The sequence below is a fragment of the Rhinolophus hipposideros genome (assembly GCF_964194185.1).
Source record: "Rhinolophus hipposideros genome assembly, chromosome: 5".
Classification (NCBI taxonomy): Eukaryota; Metazoa; Chordata; class Mammalia; order Chiroptera; family Rhinolophidae; genus Rhinolophus; species Rhinolophus hipposideros.
In genome coordinates, this window is record NC_138051.1 from 31496132 (window position 1) to 31512814 (window position 16683).

Here is a 16683-nt window from a genome sequence, read left to right on the forward strand (position 1 = left end):
ATGAAAGGAGTAGAGATCCCTGAAACCTTGGTTTAGCTCCCATGATCGACCTTGGCAGGTTACCCCGCCCCCAACGTTGTTATGCTCACCATAAAGCATTCAAACCAGGACGAATGGTGGAGTGTCAGATAAATGTCACCAACTCTCCGTTTTCACCAGAGGCAACCCTTGGTAAATACTTTACGTAATTTTCCAGCTATTTTCTATGCTGAGATACTATCTCTTTTGACCACACACACACACGGGGCAGGGGGAGGGGGCTTTTCATCTCATACATCTTGGGGAATCTCTCAAGTTTTTTTAAACGCTCTGGATCTATTTCTCCCAAAGCCGGAGCCTCATTTGCAGACACTACTACAGATCCTCGTCCCTCCCAACCTTATTATCTTTTACTCGCCGAGGTCCTCTACCGCCGTGGTTGCCACAGCAACACGCACATCACTGTCGCTTAGCGGGCAGCCCCTAGCGCTGGACGCGCTCCTCCGACAGACGTCCAAACACCAGGGCGGGGCACTTCCGCCTCCTTTTCGGCTCGCAAGTCGATTGGCGGAGGATTCCTATCCTCGGGTTTGAGCCAACAGCTCGCGCCAGAACCGGGCGAGCAGTGATGACGACACCAGGCGGCGGCGGCGGCGGCGGCAGTGCCGGGGAGCCGGGGAGGGCTTCCGGAGCTGCCGGCCGGGCCGCGGAGAGCTGCTGTCATGGCGGCTGCTCTGTGGGGCTTCTTCTCCGCCCTTCTGCTGCTGTTAGCAGGGGATGCCCGGAGCTCGGAGGTGCCCGGGGCTTCTGCCGAGGGCTCGGGAGGGGTTGGGGCGGGCATAGGAGATCGCTTCAAGATCGAAGGGCGTGCGGTTGTCCCAGGGGTGAAGCCCCAGGACTGGATCTCGGCGGCCCGAGTGCTGGTAGACGGAGAAGAGCACGTCGGCTTCCTGAAGTGAGCATCTTGAGGGCAGCGAGAGAGCGGGTGGGATGGAAGCCCGAGGGGAATTTCTCCGAGGAGAGCTAAGTGTCAAGACCTGACGACGTCGTTGTCGGAGGGTGAAGGGGCGGGCGCCGCTAGCGGTTTGCGCGGCGAGACCTTGGGAGGCGGTCGGACGCTTTCCCCTTCCCGGTCCCGCACCTCGGACATGAGGAGAGCAGGTGCTCGCCCCAAGGCCGCAGCGGTGGGGTCAGTTACGTTAAACTCCATTTTGGCGCCGTGTGGGGACGACCACTCCTGGACCCTAGGGATGGGTGGACCCCTTATTTGTCTCTTGCTGAATTCTTTTTTTTTTTTCTTTGCTGAATTCTTCCCTTTGCATCTCACCTGGTTCCCTTGGAATCGGGCCACTTTTTGCATTCATTTCAGTCTTTTTTTGGTAGCTTGACGTTGTGTGGAAAGATGCTAAGCAAGTGGGAATTCTGAAAGCCCAAAGGGCTTCTAACGATGACTTAGACTGGGAGACGAATTTTACTGCTTCTAAAATGAATGCGCTCTGAATTCCCAAATCTAAGCTTTTTTTATTTTATTTTATTTTTTTTTGGCCTGGAGGTGGGGTTGTTCTTTTTCACACTTGAATTCATCGAGGGGTTTGCAACATCACACTTGGCATTTATGTGAGACTAGAATTTTTCTACATTGCTTACGTGCACCTGACCTTTCTAACTATTAGTAGAAATGGGACTTCAGCCTATGTTAAAAAACGTGTTGAATGTATTAGGACTCTTGCTTTGCGGCAGCGTGCTTTTCAGATGTCTGGGCACAATTATGAGTTGTTTTAAATCTTTCAATCGCTGCTTGGAAAGTGCAACTGCGAACTGAAAGAAAATATTCAGGCAAGAAAGTGTCTCTGTGGTGGATTTGTACACCAGTAGGTGGTATCTGAAAACCAGACAAATGTGGACATGGAATTCTAAATATGATTTGCAAATATTCAGATCACCCAGGTGCCTTTGACAGATGCTTTTAAGAGATTAAAAGAGACAAAAATTGTTTTACAATAATTACAACCATTATTTTAATGCTATTTGTCATTTAAAATCTGGCATTAGGGTATTCTTTAGGGTTTACCCTAATTAATGATGTTTTAATGATAAAGATCTCCTTTAACTGTGGAAAATTAGCCTGAACTGAACATTTGACCTCAATTTTCTCTTCTGCCGTATACAAGTCTTTTAAAAAGCATTTATTACTTTTATTTTAAAATAACATATAAGTAATATGTTTATTGAAGAAAATATAAATAAAAAAGTGGAGATAACAACCCCTAACATTTTATTGTATCTTTTACAGCCTTTTTTGAATCACAAGTGTGCTTTATTATAAGGAAAATTTAAATATAACCAACAATACTGAAAATAATGTAACTGGCCATTTACAGCCTTGGTCAGAGTTCTTCATTAAACCGGCCTATATTTTTAATAGTAAAATACAATTTATAGTAGTTTGTAACCTGCTTTTTTCATTTAATATTTCTCCTATTTGTGTATAGAAAGGTGCATTAAGAATTAGTATGAGGAGCTTATGGTGGCAGACTTGTTGGAGAAGGGTTAGGTAATTTGTCTTACACATGTTATGTATAACTAGCATGCAATTTTGACTTATATTTATGCTTATTGGATGTGACTTGGGACTTGGCTAATGGAAATGACAGTTCTTTTTTATTTTTATTTTTTTATTACATTAGTTTCAGGTGTACAAAACAACATAATGATTAGACATTTACACCCCTCATAAAGTGATAAAACCCCCTACAGGTATACTACCACTCTGACATCGTACATAGCTGTTACAGTACCATTGACTATATTCCCTATATTGTACCTTACATCCTGTGACCATATATATATATATATATATATATATATATATATATATATATATTAATTACAGTTGACATTCAGTATTATTGTACTTCAGCTTCAGGTTTACAGTGCATGGAGATGAGAGTTTTGACTGAGGACTTCCCATGCCACTTCTTGCTTTTATCACTGCATATATAAACCACAATTTATTTAATCAGTCCTCTGTTTTTGAGTATTTAGGTAGTTTTCAGTTTTATGACATGAGATTATGTACTATACTTTTTTTGAAGTTTTTATGATGAAAAATTACAGACACACTAAAATAAACAATAGCTTAGTGAATCCTTAGGTACCCATCACAATCTACTGTTTTGTTTCATGTCTCCTCTGCACCTCATTTGTTTTTTCTCTGGAATATTTAAAGATGATTCTAAACATAATATGATTTTACTTGTAAAAACAATCTTTTTGTGTCTCTAAAAGATAAAACCTTAAATAAGTAACACAATACCATTACTGATTCAACAAAATTAACGTTCCCCACTTATCTTAAAGCGCTTTTATGTAATTGTTCTTTCAAATCAGGTTCCAACCTTTAATACTATACAAGGCCTACGTTTTGTAAACATTTAAAGCCAAGTTTAAAAATTTTGCTATAAAAGTTTTGTGTTGTTTTCTAAAGTAAAATGTGTATGTTAGGTTGAATGATCTATTTGTTTTTTCTTTAGCCAATTATTTCCACTGTTATTTCTAACTATTTTTTTCTGGACCCAGAAATATGTTTTGAAATTCATTCAGTTAGGGTCCCATCAAGAAACAGAAAATACACTCAAATTAGAATAACTCAAGTATAGCTTAACGAAAGGATTAAATAGTGTAGTCACGGTGTAGGGAAACAACCCTGGAGTTGTGCAGTTCCCTAGAGTTTACAACCTCCAGACTGTCATCATCTCTAACCCGAAGGGAGGAAGGGAAGTAAAGGTTACTAGAACCTAGAAGGGAAGAAAGGACTGCTGTGAGAGGAGCTGTGTCCCTTGATACAGCCAGTCAGCGGGGAAATCTCAGTGAGAGAACTAGAAGGGAAATATGTTAAGCTCATTGTCTTCTCTTCTTCCAGAAGAGAAAGGAGAAGTGTGCAGAAAGGAGAAGGGTGGAGAGTGGATCTGAAGGGCAAATGAAAGACATCCAGTTCAGGAATAAGTTAACTTGGTGTTTACATTTCAATTCTGTTTTAGTTTAGTGTGTTCTTGGAAGTAGCGAGGAACACCTCCTCTTACTTTTTAGTAAATACTGTAGATTTGGCAGGATCAGTTATTCCTTTTAACTGAAAGAGCCCAATGGTTTAAGAAGCATTGTTTTAAAATATTACTAGAATTCTGGGAATTCTCTGATAAAGTTGGTTCTTTTAAAATCATTTGTTTTCCTGAAACAGAAACTTTTTCCCTAGAATGGCAGTTTCTCCTTATCAAAACCAATTAATTTTGATCTTGAACATAAAATTATCAGCTCTGGATGGGATGGTTTTCTAAGTCCAGGAGGTTTAGAAGAAATCGGTTAGGAAAAGGTAGATAGTTTTAACTATAAAAACAGAAAGAAAGAAAAACGATGAAGTGCATATTGAAACTAGAAAAAAAGCTATTTTAGTTAAGAAATTGTTGGAGGGGGTTGGCAAAATTGGAACTAATCATATTGTAGTAATAATGTATATTGTTTTTTCCTTTGAATGAAGACATGGCTTCAAAATAAGAACTGTGCTTCTGTCACCTGTTATTTCTATCCGACAGAAGGAATAAGAGTACGTTGTATGTCAGGGTTCTCTGCTATTGTGCAGTGTCTGAGGTATTTTCAGAACCTGTTCAGTATAATTATGCAAATTGAAGTGTGGGGCAACTCTTGCCAGTTTTGGGTTTTTTTGTTTTTTGTTTGTTTTTTGCTAATTACTCTGAATGTCATTCTTGGGGGAGTTGATTTAAACATAAGAAACATAAAATGATTTAAAACATAAGAAAATAATAAGGTATTGATCAGAAGTGACTAAATATGTTTTTTATTTTTCCAGGACAGATGGGAGTTTTGTGGTTCATGATATACCTTCTGGATCATATGTAGTGGAAGTTATATCTCCTGCTTACAGGTTTGATCCCGTCCGAGTGGATATTACTTCAAAAGGAAAAATGAGGTGCGAGCAAATGATTCAATTTTTGCCAAACTTTCGCCTACTGAGTACCTCATTATATATTCCTTTTAGAATTTATAATTAAAGTTGAAAAGTCTTTAACTTAAACTACAGGTATTCTTTAAAACATTTAAAACATTTATAAATTTCCATAGTTCTTCCTTTCTGAAGAATATTTAGATTGCAATAGAAATTTAGTATTTCTTGGGAAAACCATAGATCACATTGTGAGGATCATGATAAGCAAAAGAAAAAGCACAGTATTAAAGGCCGGCAGACTAGGAAAAAGTTTCAGAATTTCCGAGTACATGAACACATGCTTTGCAGTTGAGGTGAAAAGAATTTTGGACTAATTCAGGCCATGCCACAAACCCATTTACAGGTGGAACTAGTTGTGTAGGTGTTCACAGTGTTCAGATTCAGCCTTTTATTATAACTCCCAATTTATTTTTTTATTGTCACCTCCTAATAGCGTTCTTTGTGGTCTAATCTGACCAGGAAGTATATAAAACAATTTTATTTATTTGTTTTTTCTAGCTTTATTGAGGTATAATGAACAAATATGAAACAGTTTTAAATGGTAATGTATCTTCGTTTGAGCTACCACAAAATTACACCATATTGTTGTAATAAAGCACGGGTCATGCAAAGGCAAAAATAATTTTGGGGATAGAGGAGCTGTATGTTATTATCGACCTTTTCAGTATGTGCCAAGACTATTTAGGTTGATTTGTAGATGCTCCAAATCAAGCTGATATAGAAATGTATTCAGTTAGTACCATAAATATGTACAGTTGAGTTAGTGTTTACTCCTAAGATGTTGTCCTTCTTTCTTTACTTTTTTTTTAACGTTGAAAGTTTTCAAAGTATAATATGCAAATATGCTATAATTCAAATTAGCTCTAGGGTAACACACAGAGCTGTCTCATCCTTTATATCAGCTGCATATTAGTATATTGATAGATTTGCCATCATTTTTATAACCAGCTCCTACTGATGGAGGGGTAGGGTTTTCTTCTCTTTTAGTACATATAGGGAATAGAGACAGTTATTCTGTAATACTTTAAATTCTTAATATTATCATGAAGCTAGTACCATGGTGGCACTAAAAATATATTCTTTAGAAACACATTACTTTTCCCCTTTTTTTGAAGTTCAATTCTTGTCTTAGATTATTCTACTTTGTCTCAATTCTAATCTTATTTCTTGCTGTTGGCTATTTAGAGCAAGGGTGAAGCTTGAATTGAAGGTAATACCTTGCAAATATGTTTATAAATATTCTTTGATGGAATAAGTGGATTGTTTCAAAGTAGATGAACCTCATTAGGTACTGACTTTCTCATGTCTTTTTAGAGGCATGAAGATTTTAAAAAATATACATAGGTAAAATTCTAGTATGTAAATCTTAAAGGATTTATCATGACTTTTTATATGTTTTGAATTGCTGTCTTGGAGTGGGGGTATGTAAATTACAGTGTACCTTATATGTAAGTGAAAAAGTTTTTTAATATTGAAAACACTGAATACTGGAGGGAAGGAGAGTTGTTAAAAGGGGATACTTGTGTATTTAAAACGGTAATTTATTTTTATTCTTTTTACTCTATTTCAATTTTGAATAAAGTATTAAGAAAATAGAAATATTTTTCTAAGTATACATTTTATTTGCTTTTTTACCTTGGGTAAAGAGTACTTCATGTTTTAGCATTTAAGGATTAGTTGCAGCAGTGGGATTCATAGTCTCACATCCATTCCTGAGGATTGGATGCCTGAAGCATAGGTTAGAAAAACCAACAAAAAACAAGGCCCTTATCATTTTAATAATTGGGGGTGGGACAGAGTAGAGAATAAAGTGGGATTCATATAAGATCTTAATATTCTTGACCAATGTTTTATAAGCATATTTGGTGAGTTAGTTTCAAACATATGTGGGACTTCTGTTTCTGACATTTTGGCAGAATATACAACCTTAGAAATGCTAGATAAAATTTGACAGACATTTCTTTTGGACTCTATAGCTCCATAGAAAGTGAGGCAGATCCCCAAGGGATAAGCTATAACTTTCCCACCTGGAGGTTTTGATATTCTCTATCTAAAAGGCTTAGATTTTATTAGTGTGCAGGTAGGAGGCAAGCCTTGGACTTGCTTGGCATCTTAGACTTGGTTCCCCTTTTGACCCTTGGTACTAAAACCCAAAAGACCAGACTCCCAGTCTGGCCCTTGTTTTGGGGGGCGGGGAGGAGTGTCTCCTGAACATTGATGGTCATAATCCTACCTTCATTGAAATTCGGGGTTTCCGTGATTTGGAAACCTCCAAGCTGAGCAACTAATAAGATGGTCCCTGGTTATAACACTGGGCTCTTGGCAGAGACAAATTCATAACCTCTCTGGAGGGAGATACTCTCTATCCAGGCCCACACACAAATAGAGTTTACTTAACTTATACCCTAGAAAACAATATACATTGAGTTAGCAGATGAATCAGACCTCCAAGAACTTTTAGATATTAAAATTATTGGATATAGACTATAAAGTAGTTGAAGGTGTATTTAAAATGCTTAAAGTAATAAAATAACTTTCTGCCATAAGAAACAAAATACTACCAAAATAGACCATAGACACTTGAAAAAAAATAATAGACTTTCTACAATAAATGTAGGCCTTGAAATACAAAACTCAGTGATGTGTTAAGCAACTGAACAGAGGTTTGATGAATTGAAGGATTAATCACAAAAAAAGTAACCTAGACTATTATATTGTAAAGGAATGGGTACTGTGAAAGTGAGAATTTAACAAGATGTGAAGTAAGAATGAAAAGGTCTAACACGTGTCAAGTAGAATTTCCAGACGGAAGTGATAGAGAAAATAGAGAAGGCAGTTTTCAGAAAGTAAACTGGTATATGTGTGAACATAGGTGAGAGTTTTGATTAAAATTAGTGGCATTTCTGTGAAAACAGTGTTACCTCAGCACTGTTGTGGGACTACCTTAAATCATAACTTTTCCTGCAATATAGCCTTGAAAATTGGGTGCACCCTATAGTGCATATCTCAGATAATCAAAAAAATCAAATCCAGCAGTTTTAGTATATTTATAATAAAATAAATTCCTTACTAAATGGAATCAAAGAACTTGAGAACTGGAAGGAGTCTAAAAGAACTTTTGATATAACCAAAGAAGTTGAGAACTTAGGTCTAAGCCCACAAGCCCAGGTTATAACAGCTCGAAACTAGGTCCCTTGATTCCAAGTCTTGTTGTTCTTTACATTTTGCTAAATATTTTAGTGATACAGATAATGCTACTTTTATAGATTTGCAAGATAAAAAGTTTAGATACCAAAGTATTTGGAAAAAGCTAAAGGTAATTACAAGGCATTGCTAATATATTATAAACAGTTCTTTTAACTAGTAATGTTTTTAGTAGGATTACTGATGCTTTTTTAATGTTGCTTTATCAGAGCAAGATATGTGAATTACATCAAAACATCAGAAGTAGTCAGACTGCCCTATCCTCTCCAAATGAAATCTTCAGGTCCACCTTCTTACTTTATTAAAAGGGAATCATGGGGCTGGACAGACTTTCTGATGAACCCAATGGTATGTATCAGGCTACAGTAAAATATCTTTACTAATCTCTAATTTGCTGCCAGGCAGTTGAACACTTCTAATTCCTGCGAGATAGAAAGCTGAAGTCAGATTGTTCGATGAAGGATAATTGTGAATAATTTGTGGATTTCAGGAAAATACTGGCTTGGTGACTCTATAATGAAAAGAATATGGTGAGAATTGCATGGTAGATTTGACGTTGAAATGTGCAATTGAAATTGGATAACTACTTATTTATGATGAAATGTTTTAAAATTCAAATAGAGTAAGAATATGTGGTAAGTCATACATGGAGTTGTTTCCTCTTTCATACAACCTGCATTGATGAGTGTGCCATCACTTATTAGCCAGGCCCTATTCATGGCACAAGTAAGGTTTTTTCTTTTTTCCCCTCTTTTTTTTTTTTGGCATGTGTAGTGAGAAGAGAAGTTGTTCTGTGGTAATTTAAGTATTTGGTATTATGAAACTGATGTGATGCTAACCACTAATTAGAATAACAATAATAGAATACATTCTTTAGAAACAAATTGACTTTGTTTTTCTATTTTTGAAAGTTGAATTATATTAGAATTGTCTAAGTTTTGATCGTATTCCTTGCCGATAGCTATTTAGATCACAGAAAGGAATGTTTGGGGTTATACATGCTCTAGAGAGGAATAAATTAGTACCTAGAATCTCCTATCTGGGATAAAGAAGCAGGAGGGTAGAGTGGATGGGAGAAATCAGCAATGGACTCCAAAACTTACCGAGGAATATCTTCCATGTTCTCATTTCTGAAATTACATGGAAGCATATCTAGTACTATAAGCTTCTAGGTCATTTTTTGTTTTTTGAAATTGATCTGCTAAAGTAGTTATTTAGTACTATGTTGCAGGTTTAGAAGGGACATGCAGTGTTTCCTCCAAGAACTACAGTCATCTGGAAAGAGAAGCCCAGCTGGCCATCAGGATCACCAATCCCAGTGCCAGACTGCAGACTGAAGAAAGAGGATAGTTATGTTTGCAAACTATTTGTGTTAAATAAGACTAAATAAGACTAAACAGCAAAAATGATAGGTGGTGCAAATATGGAGTGAGGTGTCTATAGAATCCAGACATGTATAGGTAAGGCTCTTAGATTCTGCAACAGTCAGACATCGAGGAGCACCTTGCTATCAACAGGGCTAGTTCAGTAGATTTGAGGTGGTTGCTGCTAGTTTTATTCTGTATACAACATTTAAATCTTTAATTTTATCACTGGTTGCTAAGTGCAGGTTTTGTTCTACTGTTAAGTGGAAAAAAACGTTTCCTGAATTTTTCCCCCCACAGGTTATGATGATGGTTCTTCCGTTGTTGATATTTGTGCTTCTGCCAAAAGTGGTCAACACCAGTGATCCTGACATGAGGCGGGTAAGATGAATGCCCACCTGTGGATTTTTGAACCATATTCTGATGCCTGGTCTATCCAGTGTGGTTGGATGGCTTGGGTCTTTGCAGCTTTATCCTAATTCCCAAGCCAAATTCATCTAGAGATTGTGTTAGCACAGTATTATGCCCAATTAGTTGTTTCCATTGGACCAGATACATTCAGTTGCTTCTGCTTGATAAAGACCTGGGTCTCTTCACATAGCTGAAGCATTCTACTTACTACTAGTGTCTTTGTGCCTCACTTGTTAAATAGTAATGCATAGTAATCCTGGTACACCTAACCCAAGTATTTTGGAAATGATAGCTTCTTATAATCTGTCCTTACTTTATAAAACTCTTCAGAGTACACATTTAGTTTATGTGTTCAGACACACAAAAGGCATTTGAATAGACCAAGGGAGAAAAATAGAATAGAGGCTTTCAGACTCCATACCACAAAACTACTGGTTTGGGGAGGGGGACAGGAGTTGTCGAGTAGGATGCTTCAAATTTAGTGCCGTTTTGTCTTTTTAAATATTGGCTTTTATGTAAGATTATCAGTTTTTAAAAACCATTGTCCATTCTCCCACCCAAAAACCATCCACAAATATCTTCTGAGTGTTTCCATTTTATTTAATATATTGATGTGTTGACATCTTATTCATTGCTGTAAAAACATGTATATGAATCAATTTCTAGGTTCTGGGTACTGGGGAATACACAAATGAATTATTATGTCATCCCTGTCATTAACAAACTTATAACCCAGTTATATATAGGATGTAGAGGATTTATTAAAAACTCTTCTTGCCATCAGGCGAGTGTGTGTGTGTGTGTGTGTGTGTGTGTGTGTGTGTTCAATAGGAAAATAACATATACATAAAATAAATAAAAATGTTTGCTGAGGTAGGAGACTATTGCTCGTAAGTTCTATAAAAGGTAAGGCATTTTATTGCAAGCTGGAATGGCAGAAAAAGCTTCATGGAAAAAGAAAGCTTCATGATGTTTCAAAGTATTTTTCTCCCCCTTCTTCTGCCCCCACCCCCACTCCAGTTCAAGCTGTTGTTTCTCAGTCTAGTTGTGTAGGACATAGTTCCCTGGCCCATGCCGGTATTATGAGATTATGAGTCTACACTTCCCCCCCCCCCCCCCCCAGCTAAGGCAGTCAGTCGGCTGCTCATAGCAGCTCACAGCAGCTCTCTCTGGCTGCAGACCATTCACGATGGCTGCCGGCCACTCATGCTGGCTGCCGGCCACTCACACTGGCTACTGGCCTCTCTGGTTGCCCATGGCAGCACAGCAGCCCACAGCAGCACACAGCAGCTCGTGCCAACCTCCAGCTGCTCACGGCAGCCCACCTCCAGGGAGAGCCATTGTTCACAATCTTAGCTGTAGAGGGCGCAGCTCACTGCCCTATGTGGGAATCGAACCAGTGACCTCAGCGTTAGGAGCATGGCTCTCCAACCACCTGAGCCACCGGGCCGGCCCTCAAAATATTTTATTGCTAAATTTTGTCATATCTACTTCAATGTTGTCCAGAAAGTATACATCCTATGCAATCCTTGTATGCGTTAAGCCTATTAACTCTCTGTGGCATCAACAGAAGGCAACATCAGAAGTTCATTACTGGCAAAGTGCTTTGCACATGGTAAGCAGTATAAAAAGTTGTTCATTCAAGAGCTTCGGAATTGAACAGATTGAAAAATAGAGTTGATATATTTTTGCAGGGACTGGAGACCTGTTACCATTTACATTTAATTCTTGATTGTTAGGGCATGTTAACATTTGATTTATGTTTATAATGTTTCTTTTCCTGACTTTTTTGTAAAAGCACTTTCTCTTTGAAAACCCATGTATAAATTCTACCTTTGGGGAGAAAGTCCAAGCTAATACTCAAATGTTGTTCAGTTTTACATAATAGATAATGCTATTTGCTATTCTTTTCATGTCTAAGCTAACACAATTTTAAGTTCACTTTTGTAATGTCACACAAAATTCAAATGAAGCAGATATTACATTAATATTGTTGAAAGTGGAACAGTACTTTATAGATTGTTGGCTCAATAAGGGCGATGAGAAAACCTCAAAACAGACTTGCCAAATCCTTCCACAAGTCCTGTCCTTCCACTGACTTGTGTTGCTCGCTTTTGATGCCATAAATGAGGTCACCCAAATCATACAGCATAGACTTCTTACTAAGGGCCTTGGGAATCAAGTCTTGGAAATACTGCAGCTATCTTCCAAACTTGTCTGATACCTTGATATTCTGGTTATATGCATCTAGAAAAACCAGGAGTTTTTAAAAAACACTCATTAAAACAATCAGAAAGCATTTTAATCAGAAAACAAAATAAGATGGCAAGAATATGATTACATATATCCATTATCAGAGAAAATGCCCTTTATAAAAAAAGCTGAATCAAACCCTAGGCAAGCATTTATTGGACATTTACTAAGCATTAAAATGCTTAGTGGTATAAAGGAGATACGAAACGTGGTTTCTGAAGTGCTATTGGGTATGACATTGGATTGTTGCTCGAACCAGTGCCTTTTACTTGTTTTAGTCCTCTCCTTCCTTAGTGGAAATGTTAGTAGTTCGATGACTCAAAGGATCCCTGTGCCTTTTATATCATTGTGCTTTGTCTTCCTGCAGGAGATGGAGCAGTCAATGAATATGCTGAATTCCAACCATGAATTGCCTGATGTTTCTGAGTTCATGACAAGACTCTTCTCTTCAAAATCATCTGGCAAGTCTAGCAGCGGCAGCAGTAAAACAGGCAAAAGTGGGGCTGGCAAAAGGAGGTAGTTGGGTGGTCTGGAGCTGGCATTTGCACAGACACGGCAACACTGGGTGGCATCCAAGTCTTGAGGGAAAACCATGTGAAGCAACTACTGTAAACTTGAGTCATCCTTAAAGTTGACCTCTTACCACCGTTGTGTGTGATAACTTTAGTACATGTTCTGTACTTGGTACACAAGAAAACCCAGCTTTCATTCTTTGTCTGTATGAGGTCAATATTGATGTCACTGAATTAATTACAGTGTCCTATAGAAAATGACATTAATAAATTATATGAAGTACTATACATTATGTATATTAAAATGTCTTAATCCAGAGGTGAAATTATCTTGTCATTTTTTTCATTTAATGTTTCTTTTATTCCAGACAGTTTTCTTCTATCTTTCATTATCTAAGGCTTGAAATTGACCCTTTCTGCTTAAAAAGAAGTGGTTGATGTTTTTAGAGCAGCATGCACCATGGTTTTTGTGTTAGCTAGACCTTTCAAAATTCTGAGCCCTGCCCTGCCATTTAACATACTCTGATTTTTGATGTAGGACCACATGTGCCTGATATAGTTTCAATTTTTATTATTATAGTTAGTTTCAGAGTATGGATATGTGAATAATAATTAGTATTATCAATTTTTAAATTCTGGTTACCATCTGTGGCATTCATTATTGAGTGTCAGCTATGTGCTGTGATTCAGGGAAGGATACAGAGATAATGTCCAGTGCTTGTCCTCAGTGGAGCAAGGGAGGGAGGAAGCACAAATAATGATGAGTGGATGGCCAGGGGAAGGACGCGCCACAGCAGGAGGGCGCTCTAGAGTCTCAGGATGGAAAGTCAACCTTAGTGCTCCATGTCGTCATATTGGTAGTACAGCTCAGGTAGCTTTTAAATCCCCTCACTTCTCCCATCATTGATTCTCAGAGGTGTTGGAATAGAAATGACTGTTTTCCAATCAGGAGTATCTCAAAAACTTCATCTCAGTAAGCTGCAAAAATTTCACGTCTTATTGGTGGTTTTAATTAAAGAGGAACTCTTGAGGCTATATTACTGCTTCTAGTAGAGGGCACCTATCCTTTCCTGTTTAAGAACTCCCCTGTCGCTTTCTTCAAGTTATTAAATCAGCAAAAGAAAACAAAAAAAGGATTGGTTCCAAACTCTTATTTTCTCTCTTATAGTAGAGGTACGTAAGTTTTCTTTTAAAGAAATAAATTCCAATGCAGGACATCTTATTAATTATATCTGTGTTCGTATTATAACATTGAAGATACCAAACTGGTTACATTGATTGGCTAAGGTGAGTAAATTGGTTAATGTTAGAACTAGCTCTTTTAAAATAGTCATTTATTGAAAAATGACTAAAATATTACAACACTAGTTGAGTGAAAGTTGTAATTTAAAGGTGACAAGATATAGTTAAGAGTCATAGTTGTATGACCAGAAGTCATCTTGAAAAATTTCAAAATCAAGATTGTCAAAATTTGCACATGGACTACCTAAGGACCAAGAAATTAGACAGCACTTCCAAGAAAATTACCATTTCATGTGTTAATTAAGAAACTGGCTATTTTACATAGATTCTAACACCATCTGAATATATATATGTATTATGTATGTATACATATATATATTTATATTGAGGAATGTTATTACATCAATTGTGTATAAAAATCTTTGCATAGAACCTTCATCAAATGCTTAGAGTGCTTACAGGTGCAGGAATGATTATATATTATTAGAGAATATTGGGTTCAGTGCAAAGAGCCCATTTAGCAGCTAACTTGCTTTGTGACTTTGGGCAAGTCACTTTCCCTTTTTGGACCATGTCTTGTTTATTGTATTTTCAGCATTGAGCGTGTAGGCACACGGTAAGTATTGGTTCAATGAATAAATAAATGGTCCTCAAGTTTCCTCATCTGTAAATTGAAAGATTTAGATAAGACCTGTAAATTTCTTTTCAGATCTAAAATTCCACTATCATTTTTACACAAGTGCCATTATTTCCTATCCATAAGAACCATATGTTCAGTGCCAACTTGTTCTTTCTTTACTTCCTTGGGTTCTTTCTGCTATTCCCCATTTGGAGACAATATTATTTTGCTTTTTTTTAGGGCCTTTCTTAGATTCAGTCTACATATAGTATCTCATTTAAAAAGCGAGTTTTGTGTTTACAATTTTTTTACATCTATGAAGTTAAACCTGAGTAGTGACTGTCCAAAACAAATCTTTGTTATTCATTCTTGCCCGGAAGTCCTGAATGGATCCATAGCACCCAAGATTTTTTTGTCTTTTTTTAATTAAATTAATTTTTTCCCCATATTAGTTTCAGGTGTATATAGCACTGAAGTTTTAAGCAGGTTTTTAGGAGTCGAAACCTCAGGACTCACCCTGGGTCTGGTTAACATTTTGAAAAGATTCAGGATTTTACCTACCCTGCTCAGAGTAGGATTTTTGGTTCCAAACTCTTATTTTCTCTCTTATAGTAGAGGTACGTAAGTTTTCTTTTAAAGAAATAAATTCCCTTGTGTTTCCTCTTACAGGAGGGAAGAAGCAACTATTCAGCATACTTTTTAGTATTTGGAAGGGTTTCCAGATCCCAACAATGAGTATCAATAATGATAAAGGAGAGCTTTTTATTTAAGCGGTCACTCAGACTTTCAGGAATTTTGGGAGCTTTTCAGTGCTCAATTAAAAGAAAATAGTAAAACTTTATAAATATCTTTAAAAAATTAAAACAAGTATTTTAATTTTTGTTTATTGCCTTCCAGGTCACATATAGACATATTTTTACATGTTTACAATCGTGTATGTACCATTTTGTATTTAAAACCAACAAAAATTCTGCTAAGCACTAATCTCGGGGAACACAGTGGAAGCTAGTGGCTGAGTCCTCTAGTTCAGTTCAAGGAGTATGTTTAGACAGGACCTAGTAGTTGTACTGTGCTCTTCTTTTAGCACTTTAAGTATGATTATTATCATCATTTTTAATTTGTAAATTATATGAGGATATTCAGTTGGTAAAAATGTATTATTCAGGAGAACTTGAAGATAGGTTTTGCAAGATGCAGATGTTGCCTATAAACTATAAACATCATTTTAATATTTTTGAAAAAAAGATGATAAAATATTAACCCTTTTGTCATGATGGTCGGATATATCTCAATGAATATACCCAAATTTTTACATGTAAAAATAATGTCGCTATACACAAAGCAGCTCAAATTGTTATTAAATGCATAGAGTAGTCAAAATGTCAACTTTTTGTTTTTTGTGGATTTCTGACACAATTTGAGAAATAAAACTTAAAATCAATTAATACAGCAAAAGAGTCAAAAGAGCTATTTTAGAAAAAATCCTCCCCAAATACCACCAAATATTAGCACATCTCTTTTCACACAGTAATACTAACTGTATTATGGGAGCATAGGGGAACCGAAGCCTTTCACAGTGGCTACAGTCTGGTTAGGACTGAGCCAGCCAGACAAGCAAAGCTGAGAAGAGGGAAGAATAAATTAAGGTCAAGTAGTAAACAAGAAGAATGGGTAAAAAAACTAGTAAAAACTAGTTGTGCAGAGCATTTCCAATAGAAACTTTTGACCAGGGATTTAATTCCACTAAAATTTAATAAATTAGTAATTATTAAAAATTCAATCTATACCTCCTTATGTAACTTTGAAATCAATTTTGCGTAAATATGAATGTAAGTCATTCTCACTTTTAGTGAGCTACTACATACATTTGGATTTAAAAAAGTATTTCTAAACTAGTAAAAACATTAGATAATACTCAGAATTAAATGATCATGAAAATTTGGCATGAAGATTAAAAAATGAAATCATTCTAGAAGTGTGATGAGATGATTCATAAGGGATCATGAGAAGATATATGAGGAAAGCTTCTTTGCCATAACTGCTGTCATGGAATCTTGCCATTACACACAGGAAAGAAAG

At 36.7% G+C, this 16683-nt stretch overlaps 1 protein-coding gene across 1 annotated transcript; it reads left to right on the forward strand.

Moving 5' to 3' along the window:
- Window positions 1–612: 612 nt before the first annotated feature.
- EMC7 (ER membrane protein complex subunit 7) lies at window positions 613–13062 on the forward strand. The gene is made up of 5 exons (XM_081048715.1): window positions 613–934; window positions 4844–4963; window positions 8413–8551; window positions 9868–9948; window positions 12599–13062. The coding sequence occupies exons 1-5, from the start codon at window positions 702–704 to the stop codon at window positions 12749–12751; spliced, it is 726 nt and encodes a 241-aa protein (XP_080904841.1). The 5' UTR covers window positions 613–701; the 3' UTR covers window positions 12752–13062.
- Window positions 13063–16683: the final 3621 nt, after the last annotated feature.

Bases quoted from the DNA above. Each gene is read 5' to 3' on its own strand.
- EMC7 (XM_081048715.1), top strand. From the start codon at position 702: ATGGCGGCTGCTCTGTGGGGCTTCTTCTCCGCCCTTCTGCTGCTGTTA. The intron at 4,964-8,412 runs GTGCGAGCAAAT...TTGCTTTATCAG, and splicing joins ACTTCAAAAGGAAAAATGAG to AGCAAGATATGTGAATTACA. The intron at 9,949-12,598 runs GTAAGATGAATG...GTCTTCCTGCAG, and splicing joins GTGATCCTGACATGAGGCGG to GAGATGGAGCAGTCAATGAA.